This window comes from Elgaria multicarinata, chromosome 2, assembly GCF_023053635.1.
Source record: "Elgaria multicarinata webbii isolate HBS135686 ecotype San Diego chromosome 2, rElgMul1.1.pri, whole genome shotgun sequence".
Taxonomy (NCBI): Eukaryota; Metazoa; Chordata; class Lepidosauria; order Squamata; family Anguidae; genus Elgaria; species Elgaria multicarinata.
Window position 1 is genome coordinate 124500683 of NC_086172.1, and position 24234 is coordinate 124524916.

General features: G+C 41.1%; 1 protein-coding gene across 3 annotated transcripts in view; it reads left to right on the forward strand.

The window, feature by feature from the left end:
• Positions 1-24234, forward strand: part of RAD51B (RAD51 paralog B) — a 369395-nt gene that overhangs the window by 231883 nt on the left and 113278 nt on the right. Inside the window, exon 10 of one of the 3 annotated variants that reach the window (XM_063118845.1) lies at positions 772-831. The exons of the other annotated variants lie outside the window; for them this stretch is intronic. Coding sequence (XP_062974915.1) covers positions 772-809 — 38 coding nt within the window. The 3' untranslated portion in view covers positions 810-831. Of the gene's footprint in view, positions 1-771; positions 832-24234 lie in introns of those variants that run through there. 3 annotated transcript variants of the gene reach the window in all.

A 24234-nucleotide genomic window follows, 5' to 3' on the forward strand; every position in this document is an offset into this window, starting at 1 on the left:
TAAAGTCAGTTATGTATTGAAGTAATATGTGCATTATTACATGTAGTTAGCTTACCTCTGTATCCTTATTTCCATTCATCCCTGTCACAGTTGCAAAAAGTGCACCAGAAAGAGAAAGGGTAAGAAGCAAGACAATAGGATAGTGATGGGACATAGGCAACATGACAAGAAGCATAGCAGTCCAGAAAGGGTCCAGATGCATTCATAGGTTATGTACAATTACCTTCACAAGGTTCTCTGCTGGTCATTACATTACTTTGGGCCAGTCACAGACTCTCAGCCCAGCCTACCTCACAGGGTTGTTGTTGTGAGGATAGAATAGAAAGGATTATGTACACCGCCTTGGGTTCCTTGGAGGAAGAAAGGTGGGATATAAATGAAATAAATAAATAAATAAATAAATAAATAAATAAATAAATAAATAATAGACTTAATTCCTTTGTAAACCATGGTAATGTACCATCAAAATGACTGGGGTTGTTTCTACACCTGCCTTTCCCCCCGGGATCATCCCTGTGCATCCAAATGACACACAGGGGATCCCAGGAGCAGGGAGGGACGATCCCTCCATTTTCCTGGGATAATCGTTAGGTGTCGAAAGGGCCATGGTCTCCTTTGGTGCTGTTGGCTACATATAGGCCATGGTATGTGGCCTTCATGCTTCCCAGTATCTCACACTAGACAGTGAGACTGGAGATTCACTTCAAGCAGAGTTGTAGGATAAATCATATCTTCATATCTCCCCCCACCTCAAATCTCTCTTTTTTTCAGCTGCAACCAAACCAGTGTTGAGTCAGACTTCATTTTAAACAGGTTGCCTGTACCAGTCACTGCCATACAGATTTGTGCTCAGGTCAGTGCTTGTCCAGTGGGCCGTTAATAAGTTGCATCTGTCTTTTCCATACTTGAGAATCTAGCTTGCCAAACAACTGGGTTATTTCTAGCTTGAAGTCAATTAGTCCTTCTGTTTTGTATCTTATAGCACTTCCCAAGACACAGCTGTTACAATAATCCAACAATAAGCAGTGTTGGGTGATTTGCCTTTTTGGAAGGACTTTAAAAAACAACAACCAACAACTATTATTGCCTAACAGCAATGTATGTTTACAAGAGTCATCTCTACACACTGAACAAAGATACAGTGAGACCCTTAAAGCCTAATAGTACTTAACTACTATTTTCAAAGAAAGGAGAGGGGCAGGTTTGTGAGTGCACATGGACCTTTTTTCTGGTTCTTTGGTCCTGAATAGTCGAAGGTGAAGACTAGAAATTATTATTATTATTATTATTATTATTATTATTATTATTATTATTATCCTGCCTTTTATCCAATGCTGGGCCTCAAGGCGGCATCACAAAATTTAAAACATATACATTAAAAACCTATAAATTGAGATATACAAATGTTAAAAGTATATTAAACATATTCCAATATTAAAAAAATTAAACATTTAAAATAACAATTTTAAAAACTCCTTGACACAGATGGAGGTCCAGTTCATTCACCAAAGGCCTGCCAAAACTGATAAGTCTTTGCCTGCCTCCTAAAGCACATCAGGGAGGGAACCAGTCTAGCTTCCCTGGGAAGAGAGTTCTAGAGTACTGGAGCAGCCACCAAGTAGGCCCGCTCCCGTGTTCCCAAGAGGAGTGCCTGTGATGTTGGTGGGACTGAGGGAAGGGCTTCCCCTGAAGATCTTAGAACATGGGCAGGCTTGTAAGGGATCATAGGATCTTTCAGATAACCTGGACCTAGAAGGTTGTGACTGGTCTTCAGTCATCCATTAACTGAACTTCTTCAGTCACCATCAGATCATACAAATAAGATTTCCATTCTTAGTTCAGCTAGAAGTACCTTGAAATAAATATTAATTACAATGCAGTGTGCTCTAAAGTCACTTATGCAGAGAATGGTTTGCCTTGAAAGATTTGTAGTGGTTTTCAATGCATCATTAAAAACAACCTTCAATAGAAAATCCTAGCTTGCCCCAAAGAAAAAATATTAGGTAAAGGAGGTAGCCTACTAAAGGTGGTAGAGCAGCTTTTAAACTGAACCCTGGTGGAAAGCCGACAGGAGCTGGGAAGCATCAAGTTCCGGTGGAATCAACCCTAGGGGATAAAGGTGAAAATGTTTCTGATTGCCCAAATGTAGAAGGGGAGGAAATAGGCCGTGACCCTATGATGAAATACGATATCCAGTCAAAGAGGCCTAAGTGCCATAGTAGAAGAGACACATGCCAGAGACATTTGGGGAGGAGCACTGTGTGTAGCTGTTTCTATACAAATGATAGAAACTCATGAGCCAAAATGGGAGAGTCGGAGTGCTTGGTGTTAAAGAAGAACCTAAATATAGTGGGCATTGTGGAAATCTGGTGGAATGGAGAGAACCAGTGTGATATGGTTGTCTCTGGATATAAACTCTGCAGGAAGTCAGAGAAGTATGACAAAGAGGGCATCATGTCGAGCAGACTAGAAAAGCTAAAAGGTTCAAACTCTTATTATTATTATTATTATTATTATTATTATTATTATTTATTTATTTATATAGCACTATCAATGTACATGGTGCTGTACAGAGTAAAACAGTAAATAGCAAGACCCTGCCGCATAGGCTTACATTCTAATAAAATCATAATAAAACAATAAGGAGGGGAAGAGAATGCAAACTCTTCTGCAGAAACACTGTAAGTGACAATAGCGGACTCCAAAACTAATTCAATATTAGAAACATGCTATTGTCCCCCAGACCAGAATGCTCAGGCTGATCTTGAGATGGAAAATGAAATCAGGGAGGCCTCCAAACGAGGAAGTGTAATAATGAGTGACTTCAATTAGCGCTACATTGACTAATTTGGCTTAGAATTCCTGGCTTCTTTGGGAGTAACAATCCAGGAATGTGATTTGGAAGTAACATTAAGCTTTTTCTTTCTGGTGAGTTCCTGGCTACTGAAGTCGCTTCTGCTCATGGAAAGAGCAAAGCAGAAGTGTTCAGGCAACACGCACCAACATGCTTGCTCCTGAATGGTAAGCCAGGATTCTCTGGAATTCTGGCTCACCATTTTGTGCCTCTGGTTTTGAGTTTAATTTCTATCCTGATCATGTCTCCTCCTGCGCACCCTCTTCAAATCAAGATCACTTCAAGCAGTGACATACGAAAGTCTACAATGAAGATTAAAACTTAGCTCCTCCCACCCATAGTGCTGAAATTGCTACATATTCACAATAAACAGTTGCTTAGCTTAAGGATATTTAAGTATGTATTAATTAATTGCCTCATAAATTAATTTCTTCAAGCATTGTACAAAACAAAATGCTGAAATCTACTGTGTTTATATTTCCCTTTTCTCTACACTAGGGAAACACACCCCTCTGGACTGATGAACTGTTTCTACCTGCCAAACAAACATTTGAAATCACTTGTAGTATTGTTACATGCTAAACCTAACATATAAAATAAATAAATTACCAAAACGTATATTCTCCAACTGTCCTTTTATTTACTTTTTCTGGTATTTCTAAGCTTTAAGCATTATGGAAATTGGAGGATATTTCTGTTTAATTGCCACCAATTACAGAAGGAGGACAGGCTCTTGTGTGTGTTATCTGTGTGTCGGGAGTGGGTAGGAGCATTATTTCATTTCCTCTTTACTGTGCAAAGAGGCACCCTTTGTGGCATGAGAACAAAATGTAGATTTCCATCACTCCCCCACAATTTTTCATCTCCCGTTTTAAGTCATTCTCATTCCCTCCCTCCCCCCCCCCCGCATCACTCCCCTCTTGCTGGTAACAAATGGGCCACGTTATTAAGTGAGCCTTTCAGTGCATGCCACCATGCCAACAAGTGTGTGTAGCCATTCTGTCTGCTTTGGAAGGCACCATATGCAGCCGCAATGACAACAATTCCCTTATTGATCCTGTGCTTGCCGGTTAATCCCTCATAAAGTATGAGAATCCAAGCCTCTTCCACATCTGCTTGCATAACTGCTGGGCGAAAACCAACCCTTCGAAGCATTTGATATGAAGTACGAAAGACTAGCAGTAGGGGAACTGCATGGGGAAAGCGTCTTCAGTTTTTGTGCTGAGGAGGGCCATGAGACTCTTTCAGTTATCTGTCCCTTCCATCTCTCATCCTTTTTCATCCTTGTTCAGGTCAGGAAGATCAGGTTTATGTTAACAAACCATGAAGCTTATCAAATAAATGTAGCAGCAGCAGGTGTTTGAATCTGGCCGTCTCCACAGACCAGGCCTAACAAGGTTGACATTGTGGCTAAGGCCAAGGTAATGCAGTAATTACTCCTTTCTGGGTAGGGAGCCCCCAAGAGATTTCTGGGAATGAGTTAGAAAAACAAACATTGCCAAGAGCAGGATTAAAAAAAGAAGAAAAAGGGAACAGTAGTCCTCTCTGTGCCAGAGTATGAAGACAAGCATTTCCACTGCAGTATCCAGAACAGTACCCGGTTTCTCTTGAACATGTCTCATATTACAGAGGAAAGAGATTGTGAGAGAAAAGCAGTGTGTTTGTGTCTGGGTGTTCACATCTGCAGGGGTAGCTTATTTTGGCTCTGGCTAGCATGTGGGAAGGCAGCTGTTTATTTAAGACACTAATAAGTGCCAGAAAGGGGGGGGAAGCACCATGGGGGGAGGGGTTGAGGATGGGGTGGAGGGCCTGTTGATGCAGAGTTTCAGAACTTCTAATTATATCATGTGCTTCAGTTTGTTTAACAGTTGTGAACTGTGTGGTATTCTCCTTGAGGTGTTGGTTTATTGGTAGTTGACTGTGTAACAATGTCTATATATTGCATGTCTTTGGCATATGCATAGCTACTCTGTTATTAATCTGTGGGAAAGCCATTGATGTTCAGCATTACAGACAGTGAGGGCCCTTGGACAAGAAGCCCTCATAGGTTCCCTCTCTGGGTGGACTCGCCTTGTCCGCACCCCTGTCATGGCTGCACATTTGCTTACAATTTTTCCCAGGATCGTCCAGAGGGAGAGTAATAAGGCAAGGGTAAATTTCTGTTCCACTTCCTCTTGTTACTGGTTTTATGTTGGGAGAAGGCAGATGAATAGCAAAAGGATGGAGGCTCTGGGGCTCGGCAGTAGACCCTCTGCAACAGTGTCAGCCTCAACAGATGCCTGACTATGCTGACCTCGATGCTGGGCTTATCTACAGATGACGGCCCCTGCAGTATCCCTTATTTCTTCTCTTCTTGCCTTTATTCATCTTCCTTGTTCCAAAGGATGATTTGCACATCCTGTTGAGCCAGTCTTCCAACTGGTTCACTGCAATCCCCCACCTGAAAGGGTCTCCTGACTCTCCACAGCACATTCTTGCTTACTTTGCAGGAATTTCCTAGTATACACAACAGATCAGTAGTACAAGCTGAACTGATTCTTTAACGACTGTCTTTATGCCGTTCTGGAAGAGAATATTCCAGAATTCTGCAGATTCTCAATTTTCACAAGCAGATGGGTTTGCTTCATACATCCTGAAAGCCTATATAACTGGAGCATTTTCAAACCTGTCTTATCAGCCAAGTTATTGCAGATTTGGTCTTAAGGTACAATGAAATGTAATATGCTTCTTATTTTGAGTTTAGGAGCTTCCTTAACTAAGTTCAGAGATAGATATAATACAAAATCTCTACCTACATTTGGACAATTTCTCTCCCACCCCATGCCCCACATGACATTATTCTGGACAGCCCCTGATCATCTAGAGAGGCTTTTTGGGAGTGCAGGGGGGATGGGGAACATTTCTTCCGTAAACATTCTTAAGCTAACTTAACATAGGATCCTAGCCTATGTCTACACTAGTCCTGAGAGTGTTCAAGCTTTTGTGAGGACTATTTAGTGGTGGTCCATTACTATTGAAAAGAGGTTGGAGGGTTAAGCGTTCAGAACATAAGAAGAGCCATGCTGGATCAGACCAAAGGCATATCTTTTCAGCATTCTGTTACAACAGTGGCTAGACAGATGCCTACGGGAAGCCCACAAGCAGGACAAGAGTGCAATAGTACACTCCCAGTTACTAAGATGAATGAAAGCATTCACAATCACATTCGAGGGGAAGTTACATACTGAGCAGTTTATCAGCTGAAAAGTATCTATAAACCTTAGAAAAAGTACTCTTTTGGAGGGGGAAAGTACTCTTTTGGAGTCAGGAGTACAAGATGCATTGTTCATTGTGCTACTTGCAATCTGCATCTGTCAAACTTTGACACTAATGATGGAGAAATGGATTCTGGATATTTTGGTTTGACATTCTAGTACTGAATAATCAGTCATGGAACCTTCCGTCTGTACCCATGTGCACACAGTCCCCAAAACAAAGGGAAACATCATAACGTACTTCACTAGGCAAGAAACCAAGCAATGGGAATAAAATTCAAAGGTGGTATGTGTATGAGTAATGCTTTTCTTTTCAGAAATGGAATGCAATAAATAAAATAAAATACAGTTTTAGACAAGTAGCATGATATTTTAATTAAAACTGTTACAGTTATTTAATATCTGCATTTCTCTTAAAAATAATAATGTAACCTTCATTGTTTGTTCCACGTTAGGTAAAGGGATTAAATGATGCACATAAATTAATTCTCACTTTGAAACATCGTGATATTGTCTACATTAATCTGTGAACCAAGAGCAACCATCTTGTTTAAAATACCTGCATTAAGAGAAGAATTGCTTTCCTATTAACCCTGAACAGCTGCTTTTGCAGAATATGTCCCGGAACATACTGTGAACAGCTGGTGAAGTCTGCACTTCATCCCAGGTGGTGTCCTTGATTAAGGCTCTACTTCTGGGTTTTGTCATGGGAAAGTCAGTACTACATTACATAGCTTTAAACTTCCCTGCAAAGTCTGGACAGACATTGCAAAGGACATGGTCCCCCACCCTTCAAACATTGTGCAGCTGCCCCTACTCACAATAAATTTACTTGGTGTAAGTTGCTTCACAGCTGTGGATCTTATGTTAGCAACTGTAGCCATTCAAGCTTATACATGTTGCCTAAATTGCTCTGTCCCACCCCCACCTCCCGCAACTACTTATGAAACTGTTGCTGTTTTTAGCATGTAGCCAAAGGGACTGTGGCCTAGGTTCTTGTCTCCTATTGTTGGGGGTGGAAGTGACCACGTCATCTTTGGATTCATCACTCTGAGGAAAAGGAAAGCTGGGCATATTCAGATGTGTACCCTGGACTTTAGGAAAGCTGATTTCAACAAACTGAAAGAAATATCGAATGGCACCCCTTTGAAATATGCAAGGAGAAGAGAGTTCAAGATGGGTGGGAGTTTCTTAAAAATTAGATGCTGAAAGCACAATCACAAACTCCTCCAATGAGCAAGAAAGGGAGGCATCTAAAGTAACTGGGGTAGCTGTAGAAGGGACTTTCTGATGAGCTTTAGAACTTAGTGTGTATAGGAAATGGAGAGAGGGGCAACCCACCAACGAGGAGCCAAAGCTTGTAGGGAGTATCAAGACGTCTAAAGCTAAGGATGAGCATAGGCTTGTGAGAGATGTTAAAAATAACAAGAAGGGATTTTGTTGTTGCTGCTGTGATTGGAGCAAGAAGATGGGAAGATGTTAGCGGGTTTCAGTGAGAAGGTGAAACTGCTGAACTCCTGCTTTGCCTCTATCTTATCCTACAAGGGAAACTGCTGAACTTGACAAAGATAGATCAAAGGTGAAGGGAAGGAGTTAAAGCCCAAGATAGATAAAGAGGTAGTACAGGACACCAAGCCATTCTAAATGAATTCAAGTCTTCAAGCCCAGACTAATTGCATCCTATAGTACTAAAGGAATTTATGAGTGTAATCTCAGAGCCTCTGGCTATAACTTTTGAAAATTATTGGAGAACATGTGAAGTGCTGAGAGACTGGAAATATACAGATGTTTCCTATGTTAAGAAAGAAAGTTGGGGCCTGGATCCAGACAGCTACCTACTTGTCAACGTAACATTGATATTTGGAAAGGTTCTAGAACAAATAATTATGTAGTCAGTCTGTGAGCATTTAGGGCAAAAAACTACAATTACAAAGTGTACTATCCAATAAGTCATGTGAGCTAATTAAATTACATCGTGTTGGTGTGAGGGACCTCTAGTACAATGCCAATAGCAATAGCTGGTGTGGCTGGGTTGAAAGCCCATTACACCAGCTAACACTATTGGCATTGCACTAGAGGTCCCTGTGCTAGTGCAACATAATTTATGTTAGTGCTCGTATCTTATTGGATACTGCCCAAAGAGCCAGCTCATGCTTCTCAAGAATAAGTCATGCCAAACTAACTTTATCTGCTTTTTGGATAGAATTACTAGCTTAGTAGACCAGAGGAATACTTTATTTATTTATTTATTTATTTTAGCAAGGCCTTCAACAAGGCCTCCAGGATATTCTTGTTGACAAGGTGATAAAAATGTGGGCTACGCAATGCTAATGCTAGGTAGATTTGTAGTTGGTGGATGGGCCATACCCAAAGAGTGGTCATCAGTGGCTTCTTGTCAAACTAGAGAGAAAAGACAAGTGGGGTGCTACAGTTTTGTGTCCTGTGCTCAGTGTTGTTTAGCATCATTATAAATGACTCAGATGAAGAAGTAGAGGGGATAGTAGTCAAATTTGTTGGTTATACCAAATGATGTAGCATAGCTAATACCTTAAAATACAGAAATAGGATTCAAGTTTATGCTGAGAAGATTGAGAACTATGCCAAAACTAAGGATGTATGAGAGTTTTGGTTTTGCTCATAAAACATGTGAACATGTTCTGTCCGAAGACCTGAATGCAATCACAAGTACGTATCCAGCAAAAATGTTTGCAAATTGCTGGAAATGGGCTTGCATTTGATGTGCGCAACTTTACCAGTTTCACTTTTACACAAATTTCCTAATTTGCACAAATTTCCCCTATACACTGAATCAGCCTGCTTTAATCTATGGAGACAAATTGTGGAAATTAAGAAATTTGTGCAAATTTGGGGAAAGTTGCATAAATTGCAATTTGATCGCTGCTCAATTTGCACAATTTCCCCATTCGCACAGAGCAGGCAGTGATCACTAATAGGAATCAGGCTTGACACTAGTGCCGAGACCATGTTCAGAAAATTCTAGTGATCTCAAACTTCGCTCGTTCACCCATCTCTAGTCAAAAGTAACATAATCAGTGTCAACATTTAGTTTTGCATTTAGGTAGGAGAAATCAGACCAATAAATATAGGATGGGCGATACCTGAACAGCAGTAGATGTTAGAAGTATCTAGGGGTTTTAGTAGACCACAGGCTAAACATGAATCAGCAGTGTGCTGTGGCAGTTAAAAGGCTAATACAATTCTAGGTTCCATGGTTTTCTGTCCAAATCATGAGTAGTAATGGTACCACTCTACTCGGTCAGATCTCACCTGGAGTAGTGTTCTGGGCATCACAATTTAAGAAGAATACAGATAAGCTGAAAAGTGTCCAGAAGAGAGTAAGAAAGATAGTGAGAGTCCTGGAGACCAAATCGTGTGATGACAGTTTTAAGGAGTTGGCTATGTTTAGCATGGAGAAGATACAATTAAGAGATGATTTGACAGCCATCTCCAAATATATGAAGAGTTGTCATGAAAATGATGGAGCGAATTTGTAGAAGCCAAAGCAACATGTTCGAATTACAAGGGGTTTTGACTAAACGTTAGGAGGAACTTCCAGAGTGTACAAATTGTTCAACAGACTACTTTGGAAGATGGTGGACTCTCTCTATATCAGCACTTTTTAAGCCGAGGCTGGATAGTCACCTATCAGGGATGCTGCAGCAGTGGATTGGTCTAGAGGACTTTGGAAGTCTTTTTCCACTCTGATTCTACAGAACAAATATCCTATACAGTACTTGCATAGTGTTTGATGGGGCAGATTTGTTTTCTGTTGCTTCAGAATGTATGACCCCAATCAATGGGTTGAAATTACAAAAAGAAAAAAATGATTTAAGGTAAACATTCGGAAGACTGTCCTAATGGTACGAGCTGCTCAACAGTGGAGTAGACCACCTCAGAACATGATGGACTCTCATTCATTAGATGTTTTTAAGCAGAGGTTTAGATGACCACCTATTGGGGGTGCTATAGTGACTTCCTCTATTGGCAACAAGAGATTGGACTAGATCAGCTTTGAAGTTCTTTCCAGCTCTATGATTCTACAAAGGCTCTCTCCCACGCCTGAAAAAGCATTGGTTTAATTCAGCAGTTCATCTGGAATGACGAAGAGATTTTCCACTTGTCAGGTTTCAGAGTATCAGCGGTCTCCGCAAACAGAGATTAAATAGTAAACCAATGCACTAGGTTAATAATACAAGTGTTTAGAGACAGTAAAGGATGCAAAATGTTTACATTGTCAGTCCCATACTTGAAATTATGCCATTTGTTTATTTTGAGGGGAAATGGTCAGGGTTTTTGGTCAAATTGCACCTCAAGTTTGTGAAGTTCTCAGATGTAAGCATATTACATAGCAAGCCCATTGAATCCTCTTATTTGTATGTTGTATAATCTGATTTTGGGTCTGTGTGTGTTCTTCCCCCCCCCCCCCAGCCAATAAATAAAGTCCCCAGCTGAACAGATTTTTTTATGCATACTGAAATGTGTGGGGGAAATTGAAATGGGGCAAACTATTTATTTATTTATTTATTTATTTATTTATTTATTTATTACATTTCTATATCGCCCAATAGCCGGAACTCTCTTGACGGTTCACAAAAAACAAGAGAGGATGGGAATGAACTAGGCATGAAGATAAAGGCAGGTGAATGTGGGGCTTGAAACGAGAGTGAGGGTTAGGAATGGCAAGTGATAAAACGAAATTTTGTGCAAGGAGAGGAGAAGTCACAGGCAAGTAATGAATCATAGAATAAAGAATTAGGGCTATTATGGAGGGGAATTATGCAGAGAAAATGTAATGAATACCTAAAATGTGACAGCAAGAAGCAGGAAGAAAATGCGAACCTTGAAACCTAAAGAAAAAAGAGGGTGGTTAACACCTTATTTGGAAAGCTTAAGGATGTAACCTGAAGTTATGTTTATTCTATCAAAAGAACCAGTTTAGCAGCCATTTTTAAACTTAGCTAAGTGTATGTGTTTTCTGTCCTATATTAGTTGTAAAAAGCAAACAAAAAACAAATGCTAAAGTAGAGCTGCACGTGTTCTCCAATGGTCTGCATTGTTCTAAATGATGGGTTAAGTCTTCTCTGCCCCTGTGTATCCTCAGGGTGTCATTCAGCTTTTCCAAGTAGTTCAGAGGATACTCCCATCTTGACCCGCAGGGTATGTATAAAAGCATGCTGGGACGTGCTTGCAAGTCACTTCCATCACACGCATTATGACTTAGATGCCACAAATTCTGTAGTTTAATTAATGGTTGCATCTAGCACCATTTGGTCCTGGTTTATGGGATGAATTTCAATGCAGCCTGAGGAGGAAGACAAGGTACTTGGAGGGATGCAGCCTACCACATGTCTGCTCAGCTTTTGCCCATCATGGTTGCTAACATCCAGTGGAGCAGGACTGACTGACTGGGTCTAGAAGGTAATTAATGCCTCCCTGTGAGACTGAGACATCCCACATACCTTGAAAGGGGTGACTCTTCAAGAAATCCTCCCTGGATCCCAAGAATGGGTGACTATGGAACAGTTGCATTCTATTGGGGTCCTCAGTACTACTTCTGATTCCTCTTCAACTCAAGTACAGAAAGTCAGAGGCAGTAGCGAAGATAGCACACTAACAGGACCCCAATGCTATCTCAAGAACCCAACACTATGTGCAAACACTCAGAACTGGCTAGTTTGAGGATGGATATCTGGAAAGGAAGATAGAATCTCAACCACATCAACTCCACCTCCCTGCCCATCGAACCAATGCTGATGTTGCACCTGGAAATGTGGTGAGCAGAGTTGTGAGAGATTCAATTCTCCTGCTTTGTCCAACCAGGTCTGCAGGATACATGCCAACCAGTCTGCCATTTAACAGCAGCAGCTGCCTCAGACTTGGTGGACTGCTAATATATCTACCAGTATCATTAAGTCTGGAGAGCCTAAAATAATGTCTTTGCATCATGAAGTGTGAGAAAAGGGCATCAATACATTTATTTTTCTCATAATAATTCAAGTTACATGTAGGTTCAGTGCACTGGAACTGGGATATAATATTTTAGTGCCACTGCCTTTTATTTGCCAATGAGTGTAGGTAGAAATAGCATCACTGACAATGCAGGCATTCTGATTGGCTTCACCTCTGGGCACCATCCAACAGGATATTCACCACTGATGCCAAGAGGTAAGAGAGCAGCACTCCATCCAAGCACCCTCTCCTAAAGAGTAGCCATGAGGCCTTTTCAGAACTCCTATGCCATCTTTCTGGCAATACTAGTGCAGCCAAATGGTGCAGGCACCTGAAGCAACTCAGATAAAGCCTTCCACACAGAATGCTTGCAGATAGCAGTGTCCAAATCACCCATTCCTTTCACTTAACAGGCTATTGCAACTTGAACATATTTGTCCCGTTGACAAAGAACCAGACACTCAAATGTTGATCCAATGCCTTTGAAGTCCATTCCAATCATGCAGAGAGGGATAATAGCAAGAGACCTGTTTTAAGGACTTCAGACATTAAACATGTGGCCTGTGTCTCGTTTCACAAGACTGCCTTTGAGCCTTGCAGTGCCTCACTGTTGGGAGGAAAAGCATTCGGGGTGACTTTCTTGAACATTCTGTGATTTTGCGGTGCTACAGTTTGAAACATTCCTCACCTTTTCATCACTGTGTTTCTTGAGCTTAAGTACATCGGAGCAGGGTTGGCATCTCTCATCTTGGATACTAGATGTTGCCCTTAAATCTCCAGTTGAAGCAGGAGAAAAGGCAGTTGTGGCTTCTCCAAATCAGTTCTTGCCCAGAAACCGCTTTCCCTTTGCCATTCCCCACCCCACCCCGGTGTTGCTTACTTCTGGTCACGCTGCTTCAGTTGGGTCAAAGCAGGTTCAAACCATGTGCAAGTCGAGGTTGGATTCAGCACCCCCTTCCCATCCCATGCTGCAGTGCACTTTAAATACCCGAAACTCCCTGTTTGATATGAAGGACGATTCTGTCACAATTCTTAATAGGATGCTGTCATCCTCTAGTTAGTCTTTGAAGGGCAGTGTCCAATGTCGAGGATAAGTGCTAGCAATCCTGTATCAGATGCGCCACAGACCTGACTACAAACTGCCCACCCCCTTGGCTTCCAAAAGTCCATCCTAAAGAGGACCTAGTCTTCTCTTCTTAAAGCTTATGTCAATGTTTTGGTTTCTTCCTGCACTACCACACATCTCAGTCTTGACAGCATGTTTCATATACAATACAACATAATAAAATAGTCTAAAAAAAGTAACATAGAAAAATTAAAATAATATAAACAGCTAAAAACAAACAATGCTTTTCCTAATAGACTTGCTCTAAAACAACATAAGGTGTCTCATCATATGTCATTAAATGCCTGGGAGTAGAGGGTGGTCTTTAACTGGGGCCGAAAAGGTGACAGTGTCGGTGCCACGTAAGCCTCAGTGGGGTGCTCATTTCATAGTCGGGGGGGGGGCACTGAGAAGTCCCTGTCCCTTGTCGCCACCTTCTGACCCTCCCTTGGAGTTGGCACTCAGAGCGGGGGGACAGTAGTGTCCGGGTATGTTCAGGTCAGGAGAGGCATTCCATTAGGTACTGTGGTCCCAATCCAGCACCTTGAATCGAGCTTGGAATCACACAGGCAGCCAATGCAAATAGCCACTGCTCATCTTTAGCACCACTCATTTTAGCAAAGATGAGAGCAGTGGCACTGAAAGAAAAGCTTCTAAGATGTCTATGGATTTAATTGCCAAAGGTTCTTTGAGATTGTAAAAAAAAGGTTTGCTACAGAGCTACTGCAAACCAGCTGGACAAGTCTTTTAAACTGGCATGTTGAAAGCAATTCATTTGAAATGCCAATTGCCCTGTGACTGCAGAGAGGAGGGCAGGCGGGACACTCTGGCCTCTGAACCCAGACAGAGAACCAAGGGCTGCTGGGTAGTTGCACCAGCTGCATCTCAGGAAGTTCAGATCAGCCTAACTCCAACTGGATATAAGTGCCTATTAACCTGGCATTGGGAGGGTTTGCACATCATGCAATCCAGTTTTTCTAAACTCTGGATTACCATGAGCGAGCCTACATGAGCTACTGCATGCAGGTTGATGGGTTCCACTTGGCTCTTCCTGTCCCTGGGAGTGGCTAAACATACCAAAATTGTAACCCAAGAGTAAACCTTGGGTTACAACTCTGGTTTGTTGGGGGAGAGACAAGCCAGAGTTTCTGGTTACCAAGCCAGGGACAGGTTTGCTCATGGTAACACAGAGTTTAAAAATGTCAACGTTGGGTTGCTGTGACATGTGAAGTGGGCCGGTATCAAACTCATCTACCTCCTCCACCTTTTCCCTCTATTCCCCTTCCCTTGTGCATTTTCCCTTTTCTTTTGTAATCCTTAGGGCAGGCCCTATGTATTATTTCTTCCTCTGTTTACTTCTGCCCACATTTCCCTCCCCTTCCTCTGTTGTCACACGGTTGCCTTTTGTAGATTTTAAGCCCCTTGGGGTTCTCTCATTCCTTATAAAGCATAGATGGAACTATATCAATAGACAATAATTTATGCATAACACTCACCAGTAGCAATTGAATTTTAATTGCCTTGAGCCACTTTGGAGGCAATACTTGTCTGAAAAGTAGAATAAGAATATATGTAATAAACTGACAAATCACTGACTATCAGTTTCTGGATATTATTATTATTATTATTATTATTATTATTATTATTATTATTATTCATGGTACTTGCTTCAAGTTCAACTTTGGCAGCAGGGGATTAGTATAGAAATGCTACCTAAATAAAGTAATGTGTGGAAGTGGGAATTTTAGCAGGCATAGCTAAATCGTGGTTGGCATTAACTAAAGTCCATGGTTATTTCAAGCATAACATAAGAACATAAGAAGAGCCATGGTGGATCAGACCGCGTGTCCATCTAGTCCAGAACTCTGTTCACACAATGGCTAACGAGCTGTTGACCAGGAGCCCACAAGCAGGACACGGTGCAACTAAGGAAGGCTAAGGATGAAGTCAATTTATGCACGAGAGGAGAGGCATTGTGGGGAAGGAATGTACAATCTAAACTGTCACCCTGTGGGGAAGAAGAAGGAGCTGTTGATCTGCCCCTCCATTGGGAGATGAGAGGACGGAGCAGGGCCTTCCCACCATCCTTCATTCCTTTTTATTTTCTCCCTCGTCCCTCCCCTTCCCTTTTTCTTTGTGTGTCATGTCTTTTTCAGAATGTAAGCCTGAGGGCAGGGACTGTCTTCTTTACTGATCAATTGTAAGCCGTTCTGAGAGCCTTTTTGGCTGAGGTGCGGGATAAAAATATTCTAAATAAATAAATAATAAATAAATAAACGGCCCAGGCTCCTACAGTGTCGTGTCTACATTGGTCTTTTGAATATAACCCCTTCTTTCCTCTTTCATAGCCAATTATGGGAAGATATTATAAACTTGCAAGTGTAAGTTCTACAGGTATACTGGTTTGTTTAGCAGCTTTGTTAAATTACTTCCTTTTCACCCCAATCCTAGTCACAGTGCATGAAGATATTTGTAGTTGAAATCAGTTGGACTCACTGCTAAAAAGGGTATGATGAGATATTTCAGAGATTTCCCCCACCTCCATTTCAAACCAAGAACTTTCAAAGCAGGTCACAAAGGATTGTTTCTCATCTAGGATTCAAGAAAATTCAGTCTGGACTGCCTCCTTATGCGTTCTATAAGGAGCCCTGAGAAGGGGGCCTGCCTTATAGAAATCCCTGTCTTGTTTTTTACCCCCTTCCCTTGGGGTTTTCTATCAGCCTTTTCTTACAACAAGTAACAAGAAAGGCCGAATGGAGGCAGTTTCTGATATTGCCAGTGTTCTTTTCTTCCCCTCTTCCCTGTAGTGCAGTCACATTGCTAATTAATTGAATTCCCTACTTGCCTCTTTGTGAGTTATTTCTATTGCCCATTAGCAGAGCAGCTTGGGATTTGAGCTATGTTTTCACTCATCTTACTGGAATTTTGCTTTGCCCCCGCTCCCCTGCTCGCTCCCCCTTTGTTGTTGTTTCTGTGCACTGTGAAATGCATTAGAGGAGCTTTAACACCAAGGGCCTATATTGTTCACAAACCCAGCTGCATACTTTTACACTCTACCTTGTGCGTCACAGCTATTCATCTTGATTTGTACTTGGCTCAACTGCAGATGCTGTAAATATGGTAATTTTACATTCCCTGTTTGGAAACGGTTTCAGGGCGGGTCTGATGGCAAGAACACTCTTTGATTTATACTGGTTTGTATTACCTCCATGGAGTGGGGAGGGGAATAAAGCTAGAACTAAAATGGTTTTGTTTGGAAGCTCTTTTTAAGAACAGGGAGGTTGAATCCAACACTCTCTTGGTATGCAGATCTCCAGTACTCAAAATGAGTACTCAACTTTATGCTAGCAAGATTCTATTTAAAGATATTTTCCTTTAAATAGGCCTGGTCTATTTAAAGGAAAGTATCTTAAAAGTGTTGTATGATGTACTCTCACTTGTAGATTAGGGCTGAATAGAGTAGTGTGCAATCAAGTAATCTCTCTTGATCATCTATCTAAATAAATTCCACTGGAAATACAAACTTTCTATTATTGTAGAATTTTGGTGTGCTTAGCTACATTTTCTTATTATTTCCCATTGTTATCATTCTAAAAGTGCTGGGGCCACACGTCACTAGCTGAAGAACATGTTTTGATCCCCTGATGGGTATCAAGATATAAGTATGTTCTCTTTTATATTGCTGTTAAACTCTGTAGAACAGCAGTGGCTATATCTGAATGGCTCTTGTGGGGACCAGGATATTGATCTTTAGAAGGAGCTTAATGCAAATGTATTAATATTCCAATTGATATATTCCAAATGTGAACTCATAAGTATTCCAGGCTGATGGTGTTTTTGCCCCAAGTCTTATAGGACATTATTGTTATTGTTATTATTAATATAGCTTTCTTAAACAGACAGGCTTTGAATGACATAACGGAAACCATTTTGATGTTTCCTTGACATCTGGCTTCTTGTGCATATATAGTTTGCTTAAGAATCTTGTTCAATAATTTTACTTTTGTTGGCTTCTCCCTTCGTGAGGAAGGAATGGTGAGAAAGTAATTAAGGCAAATGTATGTATATGCCAGACATTTCCAAGAAATCTCCATACAAATATTTTTTTATTTATATCTTGGCATTTTGGACCTGTAGCAGTTACCAGTTTTAAAAGCTACTTTCAAGAAGGCCAACAGACTACCTTGTGATATCCCAGGCCTGTTCTATTTAAAGCGAAGTATCTTAAAAGCCCTACTTTGCTCTATGGTGTACTCCCACTTGTAGATTAAGGCTGAACAGAGTAGTGTGCAATCAAGTAATCTCTCTTGATCATCTATCTAAATAAATTCCACTGGCAAGACATCAAAGGACCTGCTCATTCCCATAGAGTAGGAAGTGTTGCTTCTTTCTGGCCAAACAGAAGAGCCTTTAACATTAATTAACCTTTAATCCTCAACTGTATTTGGAATATGTTGAAGGGCTTTTCTTTGCCATCCATTCCTTTGTCTCTTGCAAACAGTTCAGACATTCAAGCTTCTTCCAATAGGCTGGCATAATCCCCTTCCAGGAGCCCCTTGCATCTGGTGATGGTTAGGTCATAGAGCTCCAATCATTGCTGCTTGCAGCATCTGGACCAGTATTAGTAAAACCAACATCTATAACGGCTATACTCCCGTTTTGAAATGCATCCACTGTATCTAGGGTGTATAAGCTCAGTTCAAAAACAACATATCAAGGTGAGTACAGCCCTAACAAGTCAGACCCCTGGGCCCTTTTCATTCAAATCAGAGATATTTACCCAAGAAAAATAGAAAAGTGACAGAGTACACATGTTAGGAAAATATGCAGGCAGACACTGGAGAAAAAATAACATTCTGCCATAAGTAGCCACCTTGTTCCTCTAGTTTCCTCCCTTCAAGATTAGAACCAACTGTTTCTCATGCGCTTTCAAGCACCTACTGTGGTTTCCAGACAGCTGGCTGGAAAAGTCTGGGATCAGGCTTGAAAAAATGGGTCATAGGTCAAGATATTTTCACGAAAGCAATAGCTGAGTTCCTTTTAAATTTGCTACGTTTTACTGTTTCTCCTTTTGTTTTCCTAAACTGGTAGAAGGAACCTGAAGACATAACTTTTTCTTTTCAGTCACAAATGATGGGCTAATAATAAAGATCAGTTACAGAATTAGCTCACTGTTTCTTCAGTTTATGGTGATAACAAATGTCTGCTTGTCAGTGTAGAGAACCAGCAGCCCACTCTGATTCTCTCTGCAGACTGTGAGAAGAAAAACATTTAATCTTACACACACACACACACACACACACATTCTATAATGTTCTGCCAACATTTAGCCTCCAAATTTGTCTCATTAACAAATGTACTGACTGAAGATTAGTTGCAAAGTTCATTTGCTGTATCACATAGATTGTGTGTGTGTGTGCGAGTGTATTAAATGAAACTGCTATAATAGCTATTTTCCCATGACAGAAGGTTTAAATGTTGTTTTAAGCCTTTAATCTATACCATAGAATCATAGAATAGTAGAGTTGGAAGGGGCCTATAAGGCCATCGAGCAGGAGGAGAGGAGTGTCCTAGAATATTCTCTGTCCCAGCATTCACTTTAGGAGAAAGGTGTTTTTTGTCAATTAGGTATTTGCAAACGACACCAATGGCTGAGGTGAATGTCAATGGGTAACATGCAGAACTGGCTTGAAAGAAGAACCAGAGTGCTGTTTAATATGAGAATGAATGTTCAAAGACAGGTATTGGCATCACAACACTCCAAATTGAAGTTCGGTAACATCTTGGAAGGATGACAGTGCAAACAGTGGTAGCAGTAGTGGTAGTTTCTTTCCAACTTTATTTTATGTATTATCTTTGGTGGCGTGACAGAAGTGAGAAGCCAGAGCCCTCTCCAGTGCTTATGAATTAATATGTCTTCCTACATGATTCAGACAACATTTGTGGAAAGGGGGTTTCCTGAAAGGCAAGGCTAAGTTAATGCTAACTGCAGCATAACTGGTTATGATGCCTGTTTGTAGAAACTGGGCTGGAACCTCTAGCTGATTTTGTCCAGGGCGCTGCTTCCCCAATAAAGCTGTGTTCCTTACACTCTGGTGAGAGTGTTTTGGTGATATGGGCAACATTACTCTTCTACAACATGATGGATTAAAACTACAGACCTAATGACAATCTTCTATAAGTGTATCTTGTCAGGAGGTTAATGCAGGGCTGGCCCTACCATTATGCAAGGTGAGGCAGCAACTTCAGGCAGCAGATGCTGGGGTGTGTGTGGCAGTGGCAGCCCAGATGTTCCTCCTGAACTCCTCCTCAGTCATTTGTGTCTTTTGGAGGACAGAACTGCATGCAGCCTGTTCTCTACCTCATAAACTGCCCACCTGGCCTCAGATATGGTGGAGGATGCTAGCCCATCACCAGTATGGATGTAAGATTCAACTGACCATCCTGCCAGTTTCTGAATAAGGAATGGGGGAGGGGGCACCATCTTGTCCTCCTCCTCCTCAGGCAAAATGCTTTGGTCCATCCCTGGGTTAATGTTCTCTGAAATCTAAAGTTACATCCTTTGTTAAAAGAACCCTTCAGATAAGGAATCTATTATTTTCTTTTACCATCACTAGAATGATCAAATAATATTTTCAAACTTCACGGGCTTAATGGTTTAATTGTTCCTGATAATAGGTGCCTTAGAATAGCAAAATGCACTTATATTTATAACACAGGAAGATTCTGTCTGTGTTTGCGTACTGATAATATCACAGATTCCCAGCATAGTGATTTGAGAGCGTTCCATTTTACTAATGCTAGGTCGTCCTGGAGTGTTATTTTATTCTGTATTGTTAACACTGAGGTTTATGACACTGAACAAAAGACTTTCGTTCCCTACTTGACGGCCTTTTTTGCTTGGGTGAACAGTAACCCCGATATGTTTTCTTTCCTGTTTATCTCTCCGAAGGAAAGGGAGACACTGCATCAAGACTGATAGAATAAGAATTAAACTCCACACGGTCCATGCCCTTGCATTTTGAACCACAAAACGTTTCCTTTCTCCTCCTCCACACCCAGCTTTGCTCTATTCTTTTGAGCAAGCAGGATATTGAAATTTACAACACTTCTGGTCTTTGAAGTGCTAAATAAACAACGTTGTGGCAGATTTCATTGCATCTCCTGTTCATAAGCAGTGAAAAATAAGTACTGTTGGGAGAAAGGAAAGAGCACTTCAGAAGGTCTGCTGCTTGGGAACTGCTACATTATTTTTTCATACCTTAGGATTCAAGCATTGAAATATCTGTGCTGAAAGGAATGTGCACTCTTAAAGGGAGGTTAATGTTGAAGTTTATAATTTATTTATTTATTTATTTATTTAAAACATTTCTTAGCCGCCTTTCAGGCCAGAAGCCCTCCCAAGGCGGCTACATGAAACGGTATGAACTTTTTTCTTCCTGGCTACTCACCTATGTGCACTGCCAACATGGAGAATGGTGGTGCAGTTTGCAGTCCTAGAAGAGGTGTTTTCAGCACATACTGAGTTATGGTCCATCATCCTTTCCATCACTAGGTCTGCATCTTGCACAGTCATCAGAGTGCAAGAAACAGCTCCTGCAAGTGTGCTGTTAGATATCTGCTCAGCCTAAATCTGAATATCTCTGAAGTGGTTTTTTTTTAGCAGTATGATTTGCTTTAGGCCCATTTCCACTAATAACAGAACCAGCCTTTCTACAGGCTTTCATGACACTATGCGTTCGGTAGTCATAATGGGAGTTTTTAAAGTCATATCAGTTTTCAGTTTTTGTTTCCATTGTATTTGAAATGATCTCTGGTTTTGTGGAGGTGGGGAAAACTTTTTTTGTATAAAGATAACAAAGCTGTGAAATCATACAAGACTGTGTAACATCCCAGTGCTCAGACCCATTAACATGTGAGATTTACTTTGGCATGTTGAGTCTAAAAATTTACCAAAATGTACACAAATAGTTTCTGGTTCTAAGAACTGAGCAAACCTCAGCTTTGCATATGGCAAAATCTGGAAACCACAACTCACTAAAGAATTTCAATGTGATGTTTGGCTGGCTGAAGGAAGTCAGCATGGCTGAAGCAAGCTTGCGGTTAGAGATCTCTGCAGTAGGAAGATCCAAGCATCTAGATCCCCCTTCAAACAAGTGATGATTTATTTTACTCTGTAGTTTGAAGCAGCAACACCTGTGTAGCCTTGGTTAATGAGACCAGCTCCAAGTGCCTTCCTACACTTAGCAAATGTCCTGCCAACTTGACAAATATTTTCCTTTTTGAATGCAAAACAGTTTGAAAGCTATATTTTTGCCAGCTGGATAAAAGGAAAGTATCACTGGATGGTAGAATGGTAGAAATGTACCAGTCTCTTTCCATCACAGTGACATTCTGGGTCACTGTGCATCAGGGTACAAAGCCAGTGGGACTTCCCAGGAGAGAGGTACTTCTCCAGAGGGCTGCTGCAATTGCAGTTCTAAGGTAACAGCCACTGTATTGTTGGACACCAGGATTTTGTTAAAAGGAACATTGTGCATGAACCATAGCCAGAAAATAGGTTCTTTAGAGTTCTAATTTTTAAACAGTAGGTCAGGATCAACAGATGTGTTGTAGAGTCAGTGGTAGAAACTTGCAGACAAATTCAACGTTTTAAATACACATAACAAAAAGTTTAGGACTTACTGAAATAAGGAAACATTTTCAAGCAAGTCAAGGGTGGAGTGAGAGCACTGAGTCCCTTTTGTTCCTTTGTACATGCAGACAAACACTCTGGCCTGGTTCAGATAACACGCTAAACCATGATGCTTAGCCACAAAATGGTTAATGGAATGCATTAAGGTCAATGCATTCCTTTAACCATTTTGTGGTTAAGCAACATGGTTTAGCATGTTGTCTGAATGGGGCCTCTATTTCTTTCAGGCAGACATCATAACTCACACAAATCAGCTTTGTTTCTGCATCTTATATGTATGATCCTCGTTGTTAGCACATAAGAGATGCAGAAGCAGTACTGGTTTGTGTGACTTACGACATCTGTCCTAAAGGAATACATCATTTGTCTGCAAGACACCCTGTATAAAATCAGTTCTTGCTTGCGTGTTAGGGAGGCCCAGTGACAGTATCTGAACCCAGAAGTTTAGCTTGAAACCATTCCTTCAGAAGTTCACGCTACTGCCCCCCTCCCCTTCCAGCTGAGAGTCAACCAAATACTTCCCTTTTACATTGTACATAGCACAAGCTTCCTGTTGCAGCTGGTGGTTATCAACCAGAATGTGTGCCCACACACACACATGCAAGTGCATGCATAGGTCATCCATGGGAATGCATCAAGTGTTATTTTTTTAAACAAGACTGGGGAGGGGAAAGCTCTGAGTGGAATAGAGCTGCAGTCTTTTTGGCCTGATTACTATTATTATTACTGTCTGCCCTTTAAGAAGGAAAAAGGAAGAAAGATTACAGCAGCTTTGCTATTAAATGAAAAGATTAACATGCCGCGGATGCTTTGCCAGGGCGTGATGAGATTTGCTGGAGATGAGTGGCTGCGAAGCGGGACTAATGAAAAGCAGACCTTGAAAGCCATGTGCTATGTGAGGCCCAGAACTATCTTGCCTCTCTCCCCCGTGGAACCTTCCACCTATATTTACAGAGGTCCCAACCAGAAACAAAAAAGCCAGGCACTGGGATGGGCTCTTTTGAAAAGTCTCTCTTCCTGGTGCGCTTGGAAGTAATCCATTTTCTGATTTTGCAGCTTTTGTTTCCTCTGTGTGTTGAAAGAAAAAGCAAGAACACAGCCTAGTTTGGGATTTCATGACACTTTATTTGGTGTGGGTAGATGGGTGTAAATTGGAGGGTGGAGGGAGGACAGAAGTCTGTGAGGGGGGAGTGGCTCCAATCTTCTTCAAAATGTGTGGTGTCCATTTTTATTTTATTTATATATTTAATATATATCCAGACTTTCTATCAAAAAATGGCACTCAAGGTGGCTTCTTCTCCCCCCACCCCCAACAAATATATTTTCGCTTTCAAAGCATGCACTGAATTTACTTATTTTCTCTTACTCCTTGAGGAAGTTTAAGATAAGGGTGTCACTCACGGACCAAGATCTTAAACTCTCATCCTCGGAGATGTCATGATTCTATGCCCTCCCACCTAGGGTGATCATATGAAAAGGAGGACAGGGCTCTTGTATCTTTAACCGTTGTATTGAAAAAGGAATTTCAGCAGGTGTCATTTGTATATATGGAGAACCCGGTGAAATTCCCTCTTCATCACAACAATCAAAGCTGCAGGTGCCCTGCCCTCTTTTAAATCTGGTCACAGTATAGCTCCTGCAGCTTTAACTGTTGTGATGAAGAGGAAATTTCACCAGGTGCGACATGCATTCAAATGACACCTGCTGAAATTCCGTTTTCTATGCAACTGTTAAAGATACAGGAGCCCTGTCCTCCTTTTCATATGGTCACCCTACTCCCACCGAAATGTGAGACAAAGATTTGCTGGGCAATCCACAAAGTCTTTATTCAATATTATTATTGAGGCAGAGCAGCAAATGGCACCCCTCACCCAAATCAAGTTGCATGGTACCAAAAGCCAGCCAAGTTATTTTGGCATGCAAGGTAGAAAATCCCACAAACACCCAATAATAATAATAATAATAATAATAATAATAATAATAATAATAATACAATAACAAATTAAATGACCCACTAGAATCCACTTGTTTGAGTGGCTTGGTAGGGTGGGTGTGATGGATTTATAACGTTCTCCTCTTTTTAGAGTTTCCCGCCAGTGGTACCCGCTTCCCTTAACCAGTGACACAAATTGCTACCTAGCCGAAACCAATTGTTAGCATATAAGACACTGAAGAGAGTTTGAACAATTCCTTCTCAAATGTTAATGCCACTGTGGTCTGTTGCAGTGAAGTTTGAGATAGTTTTACAGAACCAAAGTCCATGATCAATCTGTTAACTGATACTTTTCTTCTTGTTGCCATGTTAAATACCTCTGAACGCTCAAGGGGAAGAGTAATTTCCGTAAGTAAGTCCTTT